The sequence below is a fragment of the Ahaetulla prasina genome, chromosome 1, assembly GCF_028640845.1.
Source record: "Ahaetulla prasina isolate Xishuangbanna chromosome 1, ASM2864084v1, whole genome shotgun sequence".
Classification (NCBI taxonomy): Eukaryota; Metazoa; Chordata; class Lepidosauria; order Squamata; family Colubridae; genus Ahaetulla; species Ahaetulla prasina.
In genome coordinates this window covers 212,694,110-212,709,315 of record NC_080539.1, presented here as the reverse complement: position 1 = coordinate 212,709,315, position 15,206 = coordinate 212,694,110, and the positions used below count along the sequence as shown (strand labels likewise).

The window sequence follows — 15,206 nt, the reverse complement described above, 5'->3', positions numbered from 1 at the left end:
ATAGCACAAGATGGGAAATTTAAAGTTGTTTAAAATTGACGGTTGCCTTTTTGTTTAACCCAGAAGACAGAATAATTACAAACCTTTTATAAAGAGATGAGTTGTACAAGAGATTTTGCCAGCTTCATTACTGACAATGCAAGTGTAGTCTCCACTTTGGACAGAGTGAACATCAAACAGCTCCAGTTCAGCAACTGATTCTTCTAGAGATATATTGCATCTATGTCCTGGAACCAATTCAACGCTTCCCCTAAACCATTTGACCTCAAGAGGGAGGGTTCCTTTAATGATACTTGTGAATGTTACATTTGCCCCAGATAAAACTTGCAAAGGTTCAGGTTTCTTCACAAAAGATGGAGGTTCTAGATATACATAAAAAACCCCATTAACGCTTAAATGTGCAGATTAAAGAACATAAAAAGCAAACAAGATTTTTAAACAATTATTTTCTTTTAATACATATTTTAATCTCAAAATTTTACCTCTAACTATGAAATAAGCTTCACATTCTTCAGATCCAGCTTCATTGGTTGCTATACAAGTGTAATTTCCAATATCTGACTCTTGAAGAGCATTCACTTTTAATGAACATGTGTTATCTGTAAGGGTTGCCTGATATTTTTCTCCACTTGTGATCTCCTCACCATCACGGAACCAAAAAACAGAGATCGGAGGGGATCCGATGACTTTGCATTCAAGTACACTTGATGAGCCCAAGAGACCATGTGTTTCTTTCAGAGGTTTTGTGAATGAAGGTGGTATAATACGATCTGTGAGCAAAAAATAAAAATTAAATTACAATCAGCAGTGATATCTGCAGGGAGGGGTAAGAGGGGGCAAATGACAAAAGCAGTATTATGCCCAGGCAATGCAAGCTTCGCTTTTTCTATACATGTATTTTGATGTTATAAACGTGTATCAAAAGTGTGAAACTCGTAGTGCAAAGCTGCTTGCAAAATTTTGAGGAAAGCAGCAGATCCTATGGACATCTCGGATGATGATAATAATAGGGCTTTTACTCAATTTTCTGAGTAACAAATTTGTGCTTTTGTAGTTTAGTGGGGACTGCAAGGCGACCAAACCCATCAGTCCTAGAGGAGATCAACCCTGACTGCTCTTTAGAAGGCCAGATCCTGAAGATGAAACTCAAATACTTTGGCCACCTAATGAGAAGGAAGGACTCACTGGAGAAGAGCCTAATGCTGGGAAAGATTGAGGGCAAAAGAAGAAAAGGATGACAGAGAACGAGGTTGCTGGATGGAGTCACTGCAGCAGTAGGCGTGAGTTTAAAATGGACTCCAAAGGATGGGTTGGACGTGACTTCGTAACTAACAACAAAAAGTTTAGTGAGGTATTTTTTTTGCATATTAAATTTAAGACAGTACTGAGTGCAAACACACTCCTTCCCTTTTAGAAAGGCATTCTCAACTGTGTTAACAGCACTACATAGCATTAAAGGCAAAACATAACTTGAGAATGGGTATCTAGGAATATTCATTGCTATAACTGATCCTCTGCCAGATATTCCACAATAAGTAGATTTCTAAAGCATTTAGGAATGGTACATGGATGCCTAACATCAGAGGTCAACATATGCATAACTTAATATGAAAATGCAGAGGGAATACAGAATTGTATTCCCCATATTAATCCACTAACCTGAAACATGTACAGAAGCTGTACAACGGCTTTGACCAACGCTGTTTTTCACCTCAAATGTATATTCTCCACTATCTTGTAAACTTGCATTCAGAATCTTGAGCACAGATACTTTATTGAAGAAAGTGATTTTGTATTTCTGGTCAGATGTGAGCTCATATCCATTCTTGAACCATCTAATAGTAAGCTCAGGTGTTCCAGAAACAGTGCACTCTAAGGTACAAGAATCCCCTGTGGTGACTGTCATTGGTTCTGGTTTCTCTACAATAGTTGCTGGCTCTGGAATGAAATGCAAATCATTGTCACATTAGCAAGCAAGATTCTGTAAAATATGGCAGTATACTTTGGTTGTATTGTTTAAATCTACTAACCAAGAACTGACAAGTTAGCAAAACATTCCTGACTTCCAGCATCGTTTTTAATTTGACAGATGTATTTTCCCATGTTGGTTGGCTCTGCATGCACAACTTGAAGGATTGCCACTTTATCTGTGTATGACATCCAGAGGTTGTCACTTTCGTGGATAATTTCTCCTTTGTCTTTCAACCAAAGAACAGAAATTGGCTCAGAGCCTTCAACAGTGGCTTGTAATTCTGCTGGCTCCCCAACAATTGCACTGATATCGTGAAGTTTCTTCACAAACCTTGGGGGCACTGAAGGCAGGAGAAGAAAATATGTAAATGCGAAGTAAGAGGAAAAAAAGATGTAAAAAGAGAGAGAGAGATAACAATGTACAAACCTTTCAGCATCACAGAACAAATGCAAGCATCGCTCCCCACATCGTTGATGGCTTTGCAGTGATATTCACCAGTGTCTGCATCATCAGTGTTCAGAATATGTAGACTAGCGAAGTAATTCTCAGACAAAATCTTGTACTTCTTGCCAGTTCGGATTTCTCTTTTATCCTTATACCATGAAATTTGGAAGGGCGGCGTGCCTTGAAGCACACATTCAAGATGAACATCAACTCCTTTCAACGATTCCATCGGCTGGGGTGTCTTGCGGAAAACTGGAGGAGCTGTAAAAACAGAGATTAAAATTTCCATTAAATGTGAAATACGGATATTAATAAGCACCAAGAACATAACGTTACAGTAAGATGGGAGATTGCATGTATTTGAGATAAAATTTTCCATGCCCAGTTAAAATGATTGGCTTTGGTCTTTAATGGAAAAAGAAATAACCCTGACCATCCCCCACTCCATAAATCAGGGGTGTCAAACTCAATTTCATTGAGGGCTGCATCATGGTTGTGTTTGATCTCAGGGGGCTGGGTGTGTGTGGCCAGGGGCCATCCACCTTGACGTCACTCGAGGCTCCATTTTCGGCCATGACGGCCTCCTGCAGCCCTCTGCCAGTGAAAATGGAGCCCGGGAGGCCTGCGTGTGGCCCTCCCAAGCTCCATTTTTGCTGCCAGAGGCACTGCGGGCTGTTCCTTTGCTGTTTCCAGGGCAGGCCCGTGGGCCAGCACCCCACGGGCCTTGAGTTTGACACCCCTGCCATAAATGAATGAGAAACAAAGGAAGATCAGATCCTGACCTTTCACTTTTAGGGATGTAGTACTGCTAGAACTTCCAGCTGCGTTTTGAGCTTCACAAGTGTAGTCTCCACTGTCTTCAACAGTCAGATTGTACATTTCAATGACAGCCACAGAATCAACGAAAGACATGATGTATTTGTCACTGGGATGAATTTGAGTTTCACCCTTGTACCATGCAATATGAATTTCCGGTGATCCACCTATCTTGCATTCGTATCTAGTTGAATCATGTTCTTTCACAACTCTGGAAGAATCTAACTTCCTAATAAATCTTGGTGGCTCTGTTGAAAAAAGGGATGAAAAATGTATTCATGTGGTCATGTTTAAACAATGTTATTTACATTAAATATGCAAAATCTCAAGTTGCCATGGTATATCAGCAGAAATAGTCAACCTATTCCCTTTACGTTAAACTGTGCTCTACTTCAAACGCTTCTTACTACTTATGAAATATACATTTTAAAGCTCATTATAACTACAGTAAATGCTCAGTTTCTTTCTTGTTATTGTAGATTTTAATAGCTTAACCATACTTCTGTGGAAAATAAAGCTGCCCAGAATTATGTTCACATAAAAGTAAGATACTCTATTTCAGATGTTGAAGGATAACCAGTTTCTTTATCACCTAGTTTATTTCCATATGTTAAGTTTAGAAAGTCTTCTACACATAAATACCAAACATAAAGCACCAGCTTTCTTATAAAAATCACTTCTTTCCATAAATTTACCAGCTGCTGCTTTAAAACGAGGAGCTTATCTACATTAGCATAATTCCCATTTCATTTAAAAAAAAAAAATAGGAACAACAAAAAAATTGTAGCAAGGGCATATATGTATATGTGTAAGTATAAGTGTTATGATTTATATTTTTTAGAAATTTACCTTTGAAGCTCAGCTGAGCACCACAGGAATCCTTCCCAGCACTGTTGCTTGCCGAGCAGGTATAAAGTCCAGCATCACCTTTACCTACTTTAAGAACAGTCAGCGTGGCTGTGTTTTCTACCAATGTAATCTTGTAATTATCACTAGGACGGATCTCTCGGTTATCTTTTGCCCAGGTGATTTTCATTGGCATAGAACCTGTGATGTGACACTTGAAAGAACCACTTTCCCCAAGAGCAACATCAACAGGCAAAGGCTTCACGTCAAAGGAAGGTGGTATCATATGTTCTGGAGGGGAAAAAAAAAAGGGGGGGGGATTATATCTGCCTTTTGTCACTTTTTCTTGAAAACAAACCACAATTCCCTGCTGCATCACACCTGTGATCTAATTGTATTCTTTAATATGGCATTACTGAATGTGCCAAGTCTGAATTCAACAAATGACGCACCTGAGAGCCGGAGTTTGGCACTGGAGGAAGCCGTTCCAAGAGCATTTTGAGCTGTGCAAGTGTACTGGCCAGAATGAGCCACCTCTGTTTGTAAGATCTGAAGAGTTGCTACATTATTTAAGAAGGTTGCTTGAATGTTAGTATCGTCCCGCAAGAGCATCCCCTCTTTATACCAAGACACCTGAAGAGGTTCAGAGCCAATGATACGGCAATCAAAAGCAACAGGAGACCCAATCATTTCTTGTACATCTTTTAGCTTCTTTGTAAACGAAGGTGGAAGTTTACGGTCTGCAAATAGAAATGGCAACGTATACTATATGATCCTAAAACGCAATAACATTTTAGGCATATCCTACTAGAGACACAATACCCCAGTATTTCTTTCTGGAGATGGTGGAATGTAGTCAGACTTCCCAGAAAGGAATGGCAACATTCCAGAGAACCAAGAGACAGCAAAGTTAGATAGTTTGATTGGGAGAAAGAAGATTAAGATGGCTCCTCCCAAGAAATTCTCAGAGTATATCATTAATGATGGAAGTAGTTGCCTTAGTTTGACAAAATTTTTGCTTATAGGTGAGGAACAATAAAGGAAGTTGCTTTGAAATAATTCTGCATTTATTTCTTGATTTTTGGAGCCTGACACCCAATTCATATATGCAAGCATCTGCACATGCACAGAGGCCAACAGATCATTCCGAGGAACAGGAATTCTGCGCACCTTTCTGTATTCCAACCAGATGACCTGCTCTGACTGATGCAATGTGTTCATGCTGAAATTGTGAGGCATGGAAAGAGATGAAAAACTGCATAAATCTTTTAGTTCACTGAACATTTAACCCTGCTGCCTATGTGCATGCCAGGATAGTGGAATAATGCAATTTACTTCCTGTATTTGCCACATGAGTGGATTTTCTTTCTTTTTTTTAAAAAAAAAAGTACATTGCACAAAAATATTTGAACCAACAGACGTAGCGAATTATCACCTTTGACAGCTAGCACAGCTGTTGAAGTAGCAAACCCAGCGCTGTTCTCTATTTTGCAGACATATTCGCCAATGTCAGCATTCTCCACCTGGCTGAAAGTAAGTGTCGCTATATTGTTCTTGAAGTGCATTTTGTAAGCCTGAGTAGATCTTAGTTTGGTATCTCCTTTGTACCACGAGACTTTGATTTCTGGAGTTCCAGCTACTTGGCATCGTAAAGACAAAGGCTCTCCGATGGTCACCTCCACCCTTTCCAATTCCTTAACAAAGTAAGGTGGTTCTGAAGCAGAAATTAACACCATAGTAAGTACCCAGGTAGTTAAGGTATACCATAAAATTAATATAAGAGTAGTTACTCAAGTCAACAACGCACCTAAGATTGATACCAAGGCATGGCATACATCCTCCCCAGCATCATTTGCAACTTCACATGTGTATTCTCCTTCATCTTGTCTGCTACTACTCAGGATTTCTAGGATGCCTGATTTTTCTGTTGTTGTTATATTACATTTTGGAGACTGTGTGAGTTTTGAGCCATTCTTCTTCCATGTCACCAAAAGTGGAGGGGTCCCACTGAATGTGCTTTCTAGAATAATGGAGTTCCCGTGCTCCACGCTGAAATCACTCAGTTTCTTCACAAATACAGCTGGTTCTAAGAGAGTTTGTAAGAATGGGGTCACGTCAAAAACTGTAACACACATATGTGAATGCGTGCACGTACATAATTAAATGCATGCCTGCTGCAAGAGATATAAAGAGTAGTATTTAGACAAACCTTTCACAAAAAGATGTGTAGTACAAGAACAACTGCCAGCATCATTAGTAACAAGACAGGTGTAATCTCCAGTCTGGAGAGGTCCTACTTCGAACAATTCCAGTTCTGCGGTTGAATCTGTCAAGAGGGTGTTGCATGTTTTCCCAGGCACAAGTTCCCTGCTTCCTTTGAACCAGTTCACTTTGAATGGAGGGGTTCCTCTGATCAGGCTCCTGAATGTCACACTCTTCCCCGGTAAAACCTCCAGAGGATCCGGTGTCTTTGCAAAAGAGGGTGGTTCTAGGTTCACACAATGTTAAAAGTGTTAGTGGCTATGCCAAGTAGGTGGAATATGGATAAAATAAAGATGCAAGAGAAATATATAGAAGAAACACTCAGAGCCAGTGGCTTTCCTTTCCTTTACTGACCTTGTACTGTCAAAAAGGCACTGCATTCGTCAGAACCGGCTACATTGGCAGCGGTACAGGTATAGGGACCTGTGTCAGTGGTATCTAGAGCATTCACCTTCAAGGTACAGACATTATCTGAAAAGCTGGTTTCATATTTATCCCCACTGAAAATCTCATCGCTTCCGTAAAACCAACCCACGGTCATAGGTAGCGATCCAGCCACTTTGCATTCCAGAACAGTGGAAGAACCCAGCACACCAAAGGTTTCTTTCAATCTTCTTATGAAAGAAGGTCGGATAAGGTGTTCTGTTCGGGTAAAGTCACCAAAAGACATGTTTTAAGAGAGGAAAGATGCAACGAGAAGAAAGAAGACGGCAACTGAGAAACGGGAGCTTTGTCTAACCTGAAACATCCACGGAGGAAGTGCAGCTGCTCTTCCCCACTTCATTTTGCACTTCAAAAGTGTAAAGCCCTCGGTCATCCATGTCTGCAGAAAGGACTTTAAGTGTGGCTACTTTGTTGGAAAAGGTAATCTGGTGTTTGCGGCTGTTGGTCAGCTGTCTTCCATCCTTAAACCATTTGGTGATTAGCTCTGGAGTCCCACCCACGGTGCACTCCAAAGTAAAAGCACTGCCAGCTGTAGCTATCATCGGTTCAGACTTTTCTAGGATCACAGCTGGTTCTGGGGGAAGGGAAACAATTTGTTACAAAATTGAGACTGCCATGACAAAGAAAGTCAAGATTTATCCTTCAGAAGGGGATAGAAGCCAATACCAACCTAGAACTTTTAAGTATCCAGCACATTCTCGCATCCCAGCATCGTTTTTAATCTGGCAGATGTATTTCCCGCCACTGGCAGCTTCAGCGCTTGCAATCTGAAGTGTTGCAATGTTGTCTGAAAATGAAATCTGGAGGTTTTCACTCTCTCTGATGATTTCCCCTTTGTCCTTCAGCCACAAAACAGAAATGGGCTGGGAACCTTCCACTACAGCTCGTAAAGCGGTGGGTTCCCCTGTGTAGGTGAAGGTGTCACTCAGTTTCTTAACAAACCGTGGCGGTTCTTTGAGAAAAGATAATGATTCATGGTAAAGAGAGAGAGAGAAAGAAAAAGAAAACTGTACGTGAGCACAAAAGAAACTCATGAGAAGAATTTTCTCCAAAGAACAATTTGAATAAATACTGACCTTTGAACTTGACAGTGCAAGAGCAAATGTCACTTCCCACCTCATTGGCGGCTTTGCACTGATATTCCCCTGTGTCAGTAGCTTCAAGGTTGAGGATGTGAACACTGGCACTGAAGTTCTTCATTGTAACTTTGAACTTCTTGCTGCCTCTAATCTGCTTTCTGTCTTTGAACCAGGCAACTTCGAACGGGGGTGTGCCTGCAAGTTCGCACTGAAGGATAACATCAGTGCCCTTAAGGGTGTCTACAGGGCTAGGCTTCTTGCTAAAGACAGGAGGCTCTATAATGAAAGAGTTAGGAGAATACATAATTGATCTTCTGGAAGAGGCTTCTTGAAAACGATCCAGAAACAGAAGAGATATGTTACACAAGGACTCTCCTAGTTTTCAAAAATGTCATATATCTCCCACTTCACTTTGAAGATGTTTCTAAATTTGAACCTTGTGAAGTCCTGCTTGGAAACTCTGCCATCCCCTGAAAATTCTTATTGCACGGGGAACTAAATATTCCAAATGAACGTCGTTCATAAGGTTGGGCGCGTGCCCACGCATATCCTTTAATAAGGATTGTGATGTATGACCTGACAATAGTCAGATTTCCTATTCTCAATTTCCATTCTCCGAATCTCCTATGCCCAAGAATATAGTCTTACAGACTTCCTTCCTATCTCCATGAGATGTAATTCAAAACAAAAACAAAGGAATTTTTTCCTCCTCTCGATCTATAATTGTTGTTAACATTTAAGTTGTTGTCTAACTATAGAAACTTGCTACAAGGTGACAGATAAACAGCATACAGGTTTATTAGTGGGCAGAGATAACCAAAAGTCAGCCTTCCTACTCAATGTCACTCATATGTTATATTCTCTCCCACTCTTTCATTCAGCCACCTGTTGGTCTTTGTCAATTTCTTAAGTGCTCATTAAGCATATCCTGACCAAAGTACAGGATAAAGCTTTTTTTTCCCTGACAGAACTTGAATAATAAGAAGTAAGATCGGACCTCCTTCTATTACGCCATGCTACTACAGTTTTGGATCTTCTGAAACTGATAATGACAGACAAAGCTAGAGATTCCTACTCTTGATCTAACATGAATATTTGATTTGGCACATCAATACCTCCAATGCATCGCATAGAGATTGAGAGATATCCCTCAAACTCATCCTTCTCCAACCAAGTGCCCTGCAGATTTAGTGGAGTCCAATTTCCAGTAACCAACTGGCAAAGAAATGTCAAGAACCACAATCCAAGACGTCTGCAGGGCACCAGGTCTGTAAAAGTTGAATTAAAGCTTTTAGAGCGCAAAAGGATGCAGAATGAAATACAGAGGATGCAAGAGTTTGGAAATAGTAGCTTCTAACCTTTTACTGTGACTACTGTACTGCAGCTCACAGTGCCAGCAGAATTAAGAGCTTCACAGATGTAATCACCGCTGTCTTCAAGGGTGGCACCAACAATGATGAGGACTGCTGTAGCGTCACTGAAGGTCATATGGTATTTTTCACTAGCATGGAGTTCTTGGTCATTCTTATACCATGCAATTTTGATTTCTGGGGAGCCACTGATTTTACAGTCAAGTTGACATGAGTCACCCTGCTTCACCATTCTTGAGGCTTCGAGCTTCTTTACACATTTAGGAGGTTCTAGGAAGTCAGATGGAAAGTAACATTTAATTACATGCTTTGAATTAGAACCATTAGTAAGTTCCGTAATATTAAAGAAAAAATAATAAGTTTAGATGCTAAGAGCGCAAGAACTGAGATAGATTGTCCATACCTGGCAAAGGTACTTAGACATAAGTAGAAATTTATTATGTTTACTACTAGCTGTGATTGCACAAGTTGACCCACAGTTAGCTTAACCAAGTCAATTTTCTTTATTGGCATGACACACTAAACCATTAACTATGTAATACAGTAATCTGAAATGTCGATGGCTAGTTTGTAGTTCAGTGTGTCTTGCAAATGCAGCTTAAAGGTTTTATATTTCTTTATTGAGTGTTTTGTAACTATTATTTTACTACTAGCCTGTTCATATTACCATTTTTTTCAGTCATTCCTATTAATTTGCTATCAGTTTGTCTATTAGTAATTATATCCAAAAATATATGATAATTTTGTTTTGGAAACTGAAAAAATGCAGGTGTTCTTAGACTAAAAAATGATAGGCTTGATAAACTGAATAGCAAGGCCAACAAAATGATATACTAATACTTTTTTAACGCTCCTTTTCCTGCTAGTCAGAACTTAAAAGCTGAATCTTCCTGCAGTTACCCTTAAATCTGTGTGGAGAAGGTGGAAGAGTAACTAGTAGCTGAACCATTCCTCCTTATAGATCTCCAATAAGATATTATGGTTAAGATTGAGATTAATCCTTCACAGAATATATATATTTGAAGAAATAAAGGAGAAAAGAGATTTCAAGATACCCTGAATAGTCTGCTTTTTTGTTTATTTGTTTGAACACCATCCATTCTGTTTTGATATCCAGTTGTTAGAAATAAAGAACGGCTGGGGGGGAAAAAAACCCCAAGAATTTCCACTTCTGAATTTTTTAAAAAAGCAATGTTAGATCAAGCCTATTAAAATTCCAATACCTTTCACATTAAGCTGAGCTGAGCAAAAGTCTTTGCCAACTTCATTGCTAGCTTGGCAGGTATACTGTCCAGAATCTCCTTTGCCTACTCTCATAATCCTTAAGTGAGCGGTATTTTCTACAAATGTAATTGCATAATTTCCTCCTGTCCGGATCTCGCGGCCATCTTTTGCCCAGATGACATGTATAGGGTGGGTTCCAGTCACATGACATTCAAAGTCAACACCTTGTCCCACGGGAACATCTCTGGATTCAGGTGTGATATCAAACAAGGGAGCTTGTTTGGTTTCTGAAGATTAAAAGGAAGAAGAGATCGTTGTTGTTTCCTTTTGAGCCCATATGAAGTATCGTAACATTGCTTTTGAAATCAGAAAGAATTCAAGACAAAGTGAAACAAACCTGAAACTCTGAACCTAGCATTAGAAGTAGCAGTCCCAACAGGGTTGGTAGCTGTGCAAGAATACTGCCCAGAATGGGCCATGTCAGTTTGCAAAAGATGAAGGGTTGCCACATTATCAACGTAAGAGGTTTGCACATTGAAGTCGTCTCTTAAAGGTACACCATCTTTATACCAAGTGACGCTAATAGGTTCAGACCCATTTAGGCGGCAAATAAATTTAACTGGGAAACCAATAGTTTGTTCTGTATCCTTTAATTTCCTCACAAAAGATGGTGGACGTTTTCGTTCTGTAAAATAACAAGCATGCAATCAAGATGGGCAGGTGAAATCCTTTGTCAGAGAGTGAAAGGCTGATAAATCTGCATTTTTAAGCAATTTGGAATGAATTTATCACCTTGAACTGTCAAGAGAGCATTTGAAGAGGCAGATCCAACACTGTTTTCAGCTTTGCAAATGTATTCCCCACTGTCACTGATATCTACTTTGTTGAAGATCAATGTGGCAACATTGTCTTTGAAATACATCTTATGCTCAGGAGTGGATCTTAATATAGTATCTCCTTTGTACCAAGATATTCTGATTTCTGGAGTTCCAGAAACTTGACATTGTAAGGTTGTATAATCTGCAACTGATACTTCAAGAGGTCCCAGGTGTGTAATGAAAGAAGGAGGTTCTGAGAACACAAATATTCAGCATTAAGATAATCATATCTTGGAACTACATAAAGAAATAATAAAGAGGATTACAATATCACAGAGACACACCTAAAGTAGATACCAATGCTTCACAAATATCTTCTCCAGCCTCATTTTCCACTGTACAAGTATATTCCCCTTGGTCATCCTTTGTACTATTAATTATTTCCAGAATGCAAGATTTTTCAGTTGTGGTAATGCTGCACTTATCAGATTGACTTAAAATGACTCCATTTTTCTTCCAGGTGACTGAAATTGGGAGGCTACCGGTGTATCTGCTCTCTAAAATTATAGATTTTCCTGGTTCCACACAGTGGTCACTCAGTTTCTTCACAAAAACGGCTGGCTCTGGAGAGCAAAGAGAACTCCGTTGTTAAACAAAACGTTGCACAAATATTTGAAAATCTCAGAGTAAACAATTCTGTTTTCTAAATTTACCAACCTTTAACCAAAAGATGTGTTGTGCAAGATGCTTTGCCTGCTTCATTGCTTACAATACAAGTGTACTCTCCACTCTGTGATGGTTCCACATCGAATAGTTCTAGATCTGTGACCGAATCTTCCAAATAGATGTTACATTTATCACTCAGTACCAGTTCAGTGACTCCTTTAAACCAGTTCACTTTAAATGGTGGAGTTCCTCTGAAGGTAGCTGAAAATATAGCACTTCTGCCCGGTAAAATGTGCACAGATTCTGGTTCCTTCACAAAAGAGGGTGGTTCTAAATTTGCATTAAAGGAAACAACAGATTAGTCAATTAGTAAGCAAGCAAGCTTAAAATGAACAGGTCTCTCCTATTCCAAAAGAAAAATGCGCTAAGGATTAAGCATTAAATAGTTTCAATGAAGAGCTAGCCAGCTACTAACCTTGCACAGTTAAAACAGCCCTCGTCTCTTTGGAGCCTGCTACATTAGCAGCTTTGCACACGTAAGCCCCCGTGTCAGATAAGTTCAGTGAAGTGATTTGCAAAGTGCAAACATTGTCAGAAAAGGTGATCTGATGTTTTGGACCACTAGTGAGCTTATGACCATCATGAAACCAAGCAACGGTAATTGGTAGAGATCCTGCCACTTTGCATTCAAGAACCACAAAAGAAGCCAGCACACCATGGCTTTCTTTCAGCTTTCTGGTAAAAGTGGGGGGAATGATCCGATCTGTTAAGAGGAACAAAGTGAAATAATGATCCTCTGGGAAAAACGGGTATCATTTATCTCATAAAAAATGTTGCGGAAAGAAGCCACATAACCAACCTAGAACATCAACTGAAGCAGTGCAGCTACTCTTGCCCACGTTGTTCTGGACCTCAAAGGTATATAAGCCACTGTCTTCGCTTTCTGAATCAATAATTTTAAGCGTAGATGTGTTCTTGTAGAAGACAATTCTGTATTTGTCACTGCTTATCAGTTCTTTTCCATCCTTAAACCAGCCTACAGAAAGCTCAGGGGTTCCGCTGACTTTGCACTGTAAGGTGCAGACATCTCCTACTGTAACATTCATTGGCTCAGCCTTCTCTACAATGATAGCAGGCTCTGGAAAAAGACACAGCAAGATCCAACTGTAAATCTTTTTTGTTTCATCTGACACAGGGCTCTTCTCGTTACAGAAGCCTATGCTCAAATGTGCTTTTTTTTTTTTTGGTTTCACTTTTTACTTTAGAATTATTATTTACTGTGTTTAAATTCATTGGCTGCTCAATTCTGGTGAAATGAGAATAATTCTTTCCTCGCTCTGGAATACATAAGCCCAATCAAGCCTTCCAATATTAAGTTTAGGAAGGGAAACGATACCTGTTACTGGAATCTGCATAAGCATATTAAGACATCAAAACATTCTAATTCAATAATTAATATGTCCTGGATGCAGTAACATTCATTGGTACAGTTTCACTCTGTCATAACCAGAGCATGATCACCCATGTTGCTTTTCTGAGCTAAAGTTAAGGTGATGGCATTTACAAAATGATTTTTGTAAATGCCAGCAAAAAGTCAGTTAAAATGCCCCAGGAAGCTCTGTTCTTTTCTCCTTAAGTCTTGGTATGTCTAAGCTTGTAAGTAAGTACATTTACTCTGATGTAATCATAAGCCAATCTACCCCTTTACAACCAGGGGTCTACAACCCCTCTACAACCTCTAAAACCAGGGGCCTGCAAACTTGGCTCTTTTAAGACTTGTGGACTTCAAGTCCCAGAATTCCTCAGCCAGCAAAGCGAAGCTGGCTGAGGAACTCTGGGAGTTGAAGTCCACAAGTCTTAAAAGAGCCAAGTTTGCAGACCCCTGCCCTACACTGATTAGTGATTGTACAATTTTGGGAGAAGACTAGTTGCTTCCCCTTTTATGTACTCCATAATGTGCCTTGCACATTGACAATTATAAATAACATAATTATTATCACAGTTTTAAAATTGATCAAGGCTCTGATATCTGGACTACTCAGCTTTAAAAACAGGTCTTTTTAAAGAGACAAATCTCTGTGATTACCAACCTAAGACTGTTAAAGTAGCCATGCATTCACGGGTTCCGGCATCATTTCTGACTTGACAGATATACTTCCCAGCGCTTGACGGCTCTGCTTTGGCAAGTTGTAAAGTGGCAATGTTGTCCAAGTAGGTTATTGCGGTGTTTTCACTTTCTCGGATGACATCTTCCTTGTCCTTGAGCCATATAACTGAAATAGGCTGAGAGCCTTCTATGGTTGCTTGTAACTCTACTGGTTCACCCACCACAACAGTTAGGCTATTTATTTTAGTGACAAATTTTGGTGGTTCTGAAGAGAAAAGAGGCAATGGGCATCAAGACTCCCAAACTTATACAAAAGAAGGCATATATTCTATGTTAACAAGAGATGATTACCTTTCAGTTTTACAGTACAAACGCAAGTATCGCTTCCCACATCATTCTTAGCTTTGCACTGGTATTCGCCAATGTCAGAAGTTTCAATATTAAGAATGTGGATATTGGCAAGATAGTTTTTGGATGTAACCTTATATTTTTTACTGCTGCGGATTTGTCTCTTGTCCTTATACCATGTGATATCAAATGGCGGAGTCCCAGAGATTTCACACTCAAGACGAACTTCAGTATCTTTGAGCGTATCTACTGGAGATGGTGTTCTGCTAAATACGGGAGGTTCTAGGAAGAAGAGAGAAGCAGGTTCCAATTTTTAAAAGATAATTATGGGAAAGTTAGTCTTGTAACTCTTGTGTAAATAAAACCAGAGTAGTGAAAAGACTGTATCTATCATGGCACATGTTTGTCAGATGTGAATTTACCAAAGTTAGCAAACAGCATAAGACTGACATCTCAATTATAATGCCAAGTCAAAAAGGCAAGGGATGAAAGAGATGGATATTTTATGAAGAAAACTTCAGACCTTCTCTGATATGCCAAAGGTTTCATGATCATCTCCATCTTTTCAACTACTACAATCAAATCTCTTAGACCAAGAATAGCCAATGGTGGGTAATAGGTCACTTGTTCCCCTCTTTTTGTGGCTCGGTGTCCCTAAGACATATAGCTAAAATTTGGCGGCAAAATAGCAATTCTGAAGACATAATGATTTTCTAACAGTTTAAGTTATAAAACCAGGATATTAGCTTCTAAGAGGACTGATACATTTATTTTCTATAATCCACCCCCCCAAACATCATGCTACCTACA

General features: G+C 39.5%; 1 protein-coding gene across 1 annotated transcript in view; it reads right to left on the bottom strand.

Annotated features, from left to right (window-relative positions):
* Window positions 1–15,206, bottom strand: part of TTN (titin) — a 334,386-nt gene that overhangs the window by 217,541 nt on the left and 101,639 nt on the right. Inside the window, exons 67-91 of the mRNA XM_058189537.1 lie at window positions 14,400–14,678; window positions 14,032–14,313; window positions 12,801–13,079; window positions 12,417–12,704; window positions 11,993–12,271; window positions 11,620–11,898; window positions 11,250–11,528; window positions 10,855–11,142; window positions 10,457–10,744; window positions 9,222–9,503; window positions 7,861–8,139; window positions 7,455–7,736; window positions 7,080–7,358; window positions 6,695–6,982; window positions 6,288–6,566; window positions 5,886–6,164; window positions 5,514–5,792; window positions 4,531–4,818; window positions 4,082–4,369; window positions 3,199–3,480; window positions 2,399–2,677; window positions 2,031–2,312; window positions 1,660–1,938; window positions 483–770; window positions 84–362 (exon numbers count right to left, since the gene is read on the bottom strand). Coding sequence (XP_058045520.1) covers window positions 84–362; window positions 483–770; window positions 1,660–1,938; window positions 2,031–2,312; window positions 2,399–2,677; window positions 3,199–3,480; window positions 4,082–4,369; window positions 4,531–4,818; window positions 5,514–5,792; window positions 5,886–6,164; window positions 6,288–6,566; window positions 6,695–6,982; window positions 7,080–7,358; window positions 7,455–7,736; window positions 7,861–8,139; window positions 9,222–9,503; window positions 10,457–10,744; window positions 10,855–11,142; window positions 11,250–11,528; window positions 11,620–11,898; window positions 11,993–12,271; window positions 12,417–12,704; window positions 12,801–13,079; window positions 14,032–14,313; window positions 14,400–14,678 — 7,053 coding nt within the window. The remainder of the gene's footprint in view (window positions 1–83; window positions 363–482; window positions 771–1,659; window positions 1,939–2,030; window positions 2,313–2,398; window positions 2,678–3,198; window positions 3,481–4,081; window positions 4,370–4,530; window positions 4,819–5,513; window positions 5,793–5,885; window positions 6,165–6,287; window positions 6,567–6,694; window positions 6,983–7,079; window positions 7,359–7,454; window positions 7,737–7,860; window positions 8,140–9,221; window positions 9,504–10,456; window positions 10,745–10,854; window positions 11,143–11,249; window positions 11,529–11,619; window positions 11,899–11,992; window positions 12,272–12,416; window positions 12,705–12,800; window positions 13,080–14,031; window positions 14,314–14,399; window positions 14,679–15,206) is intronic.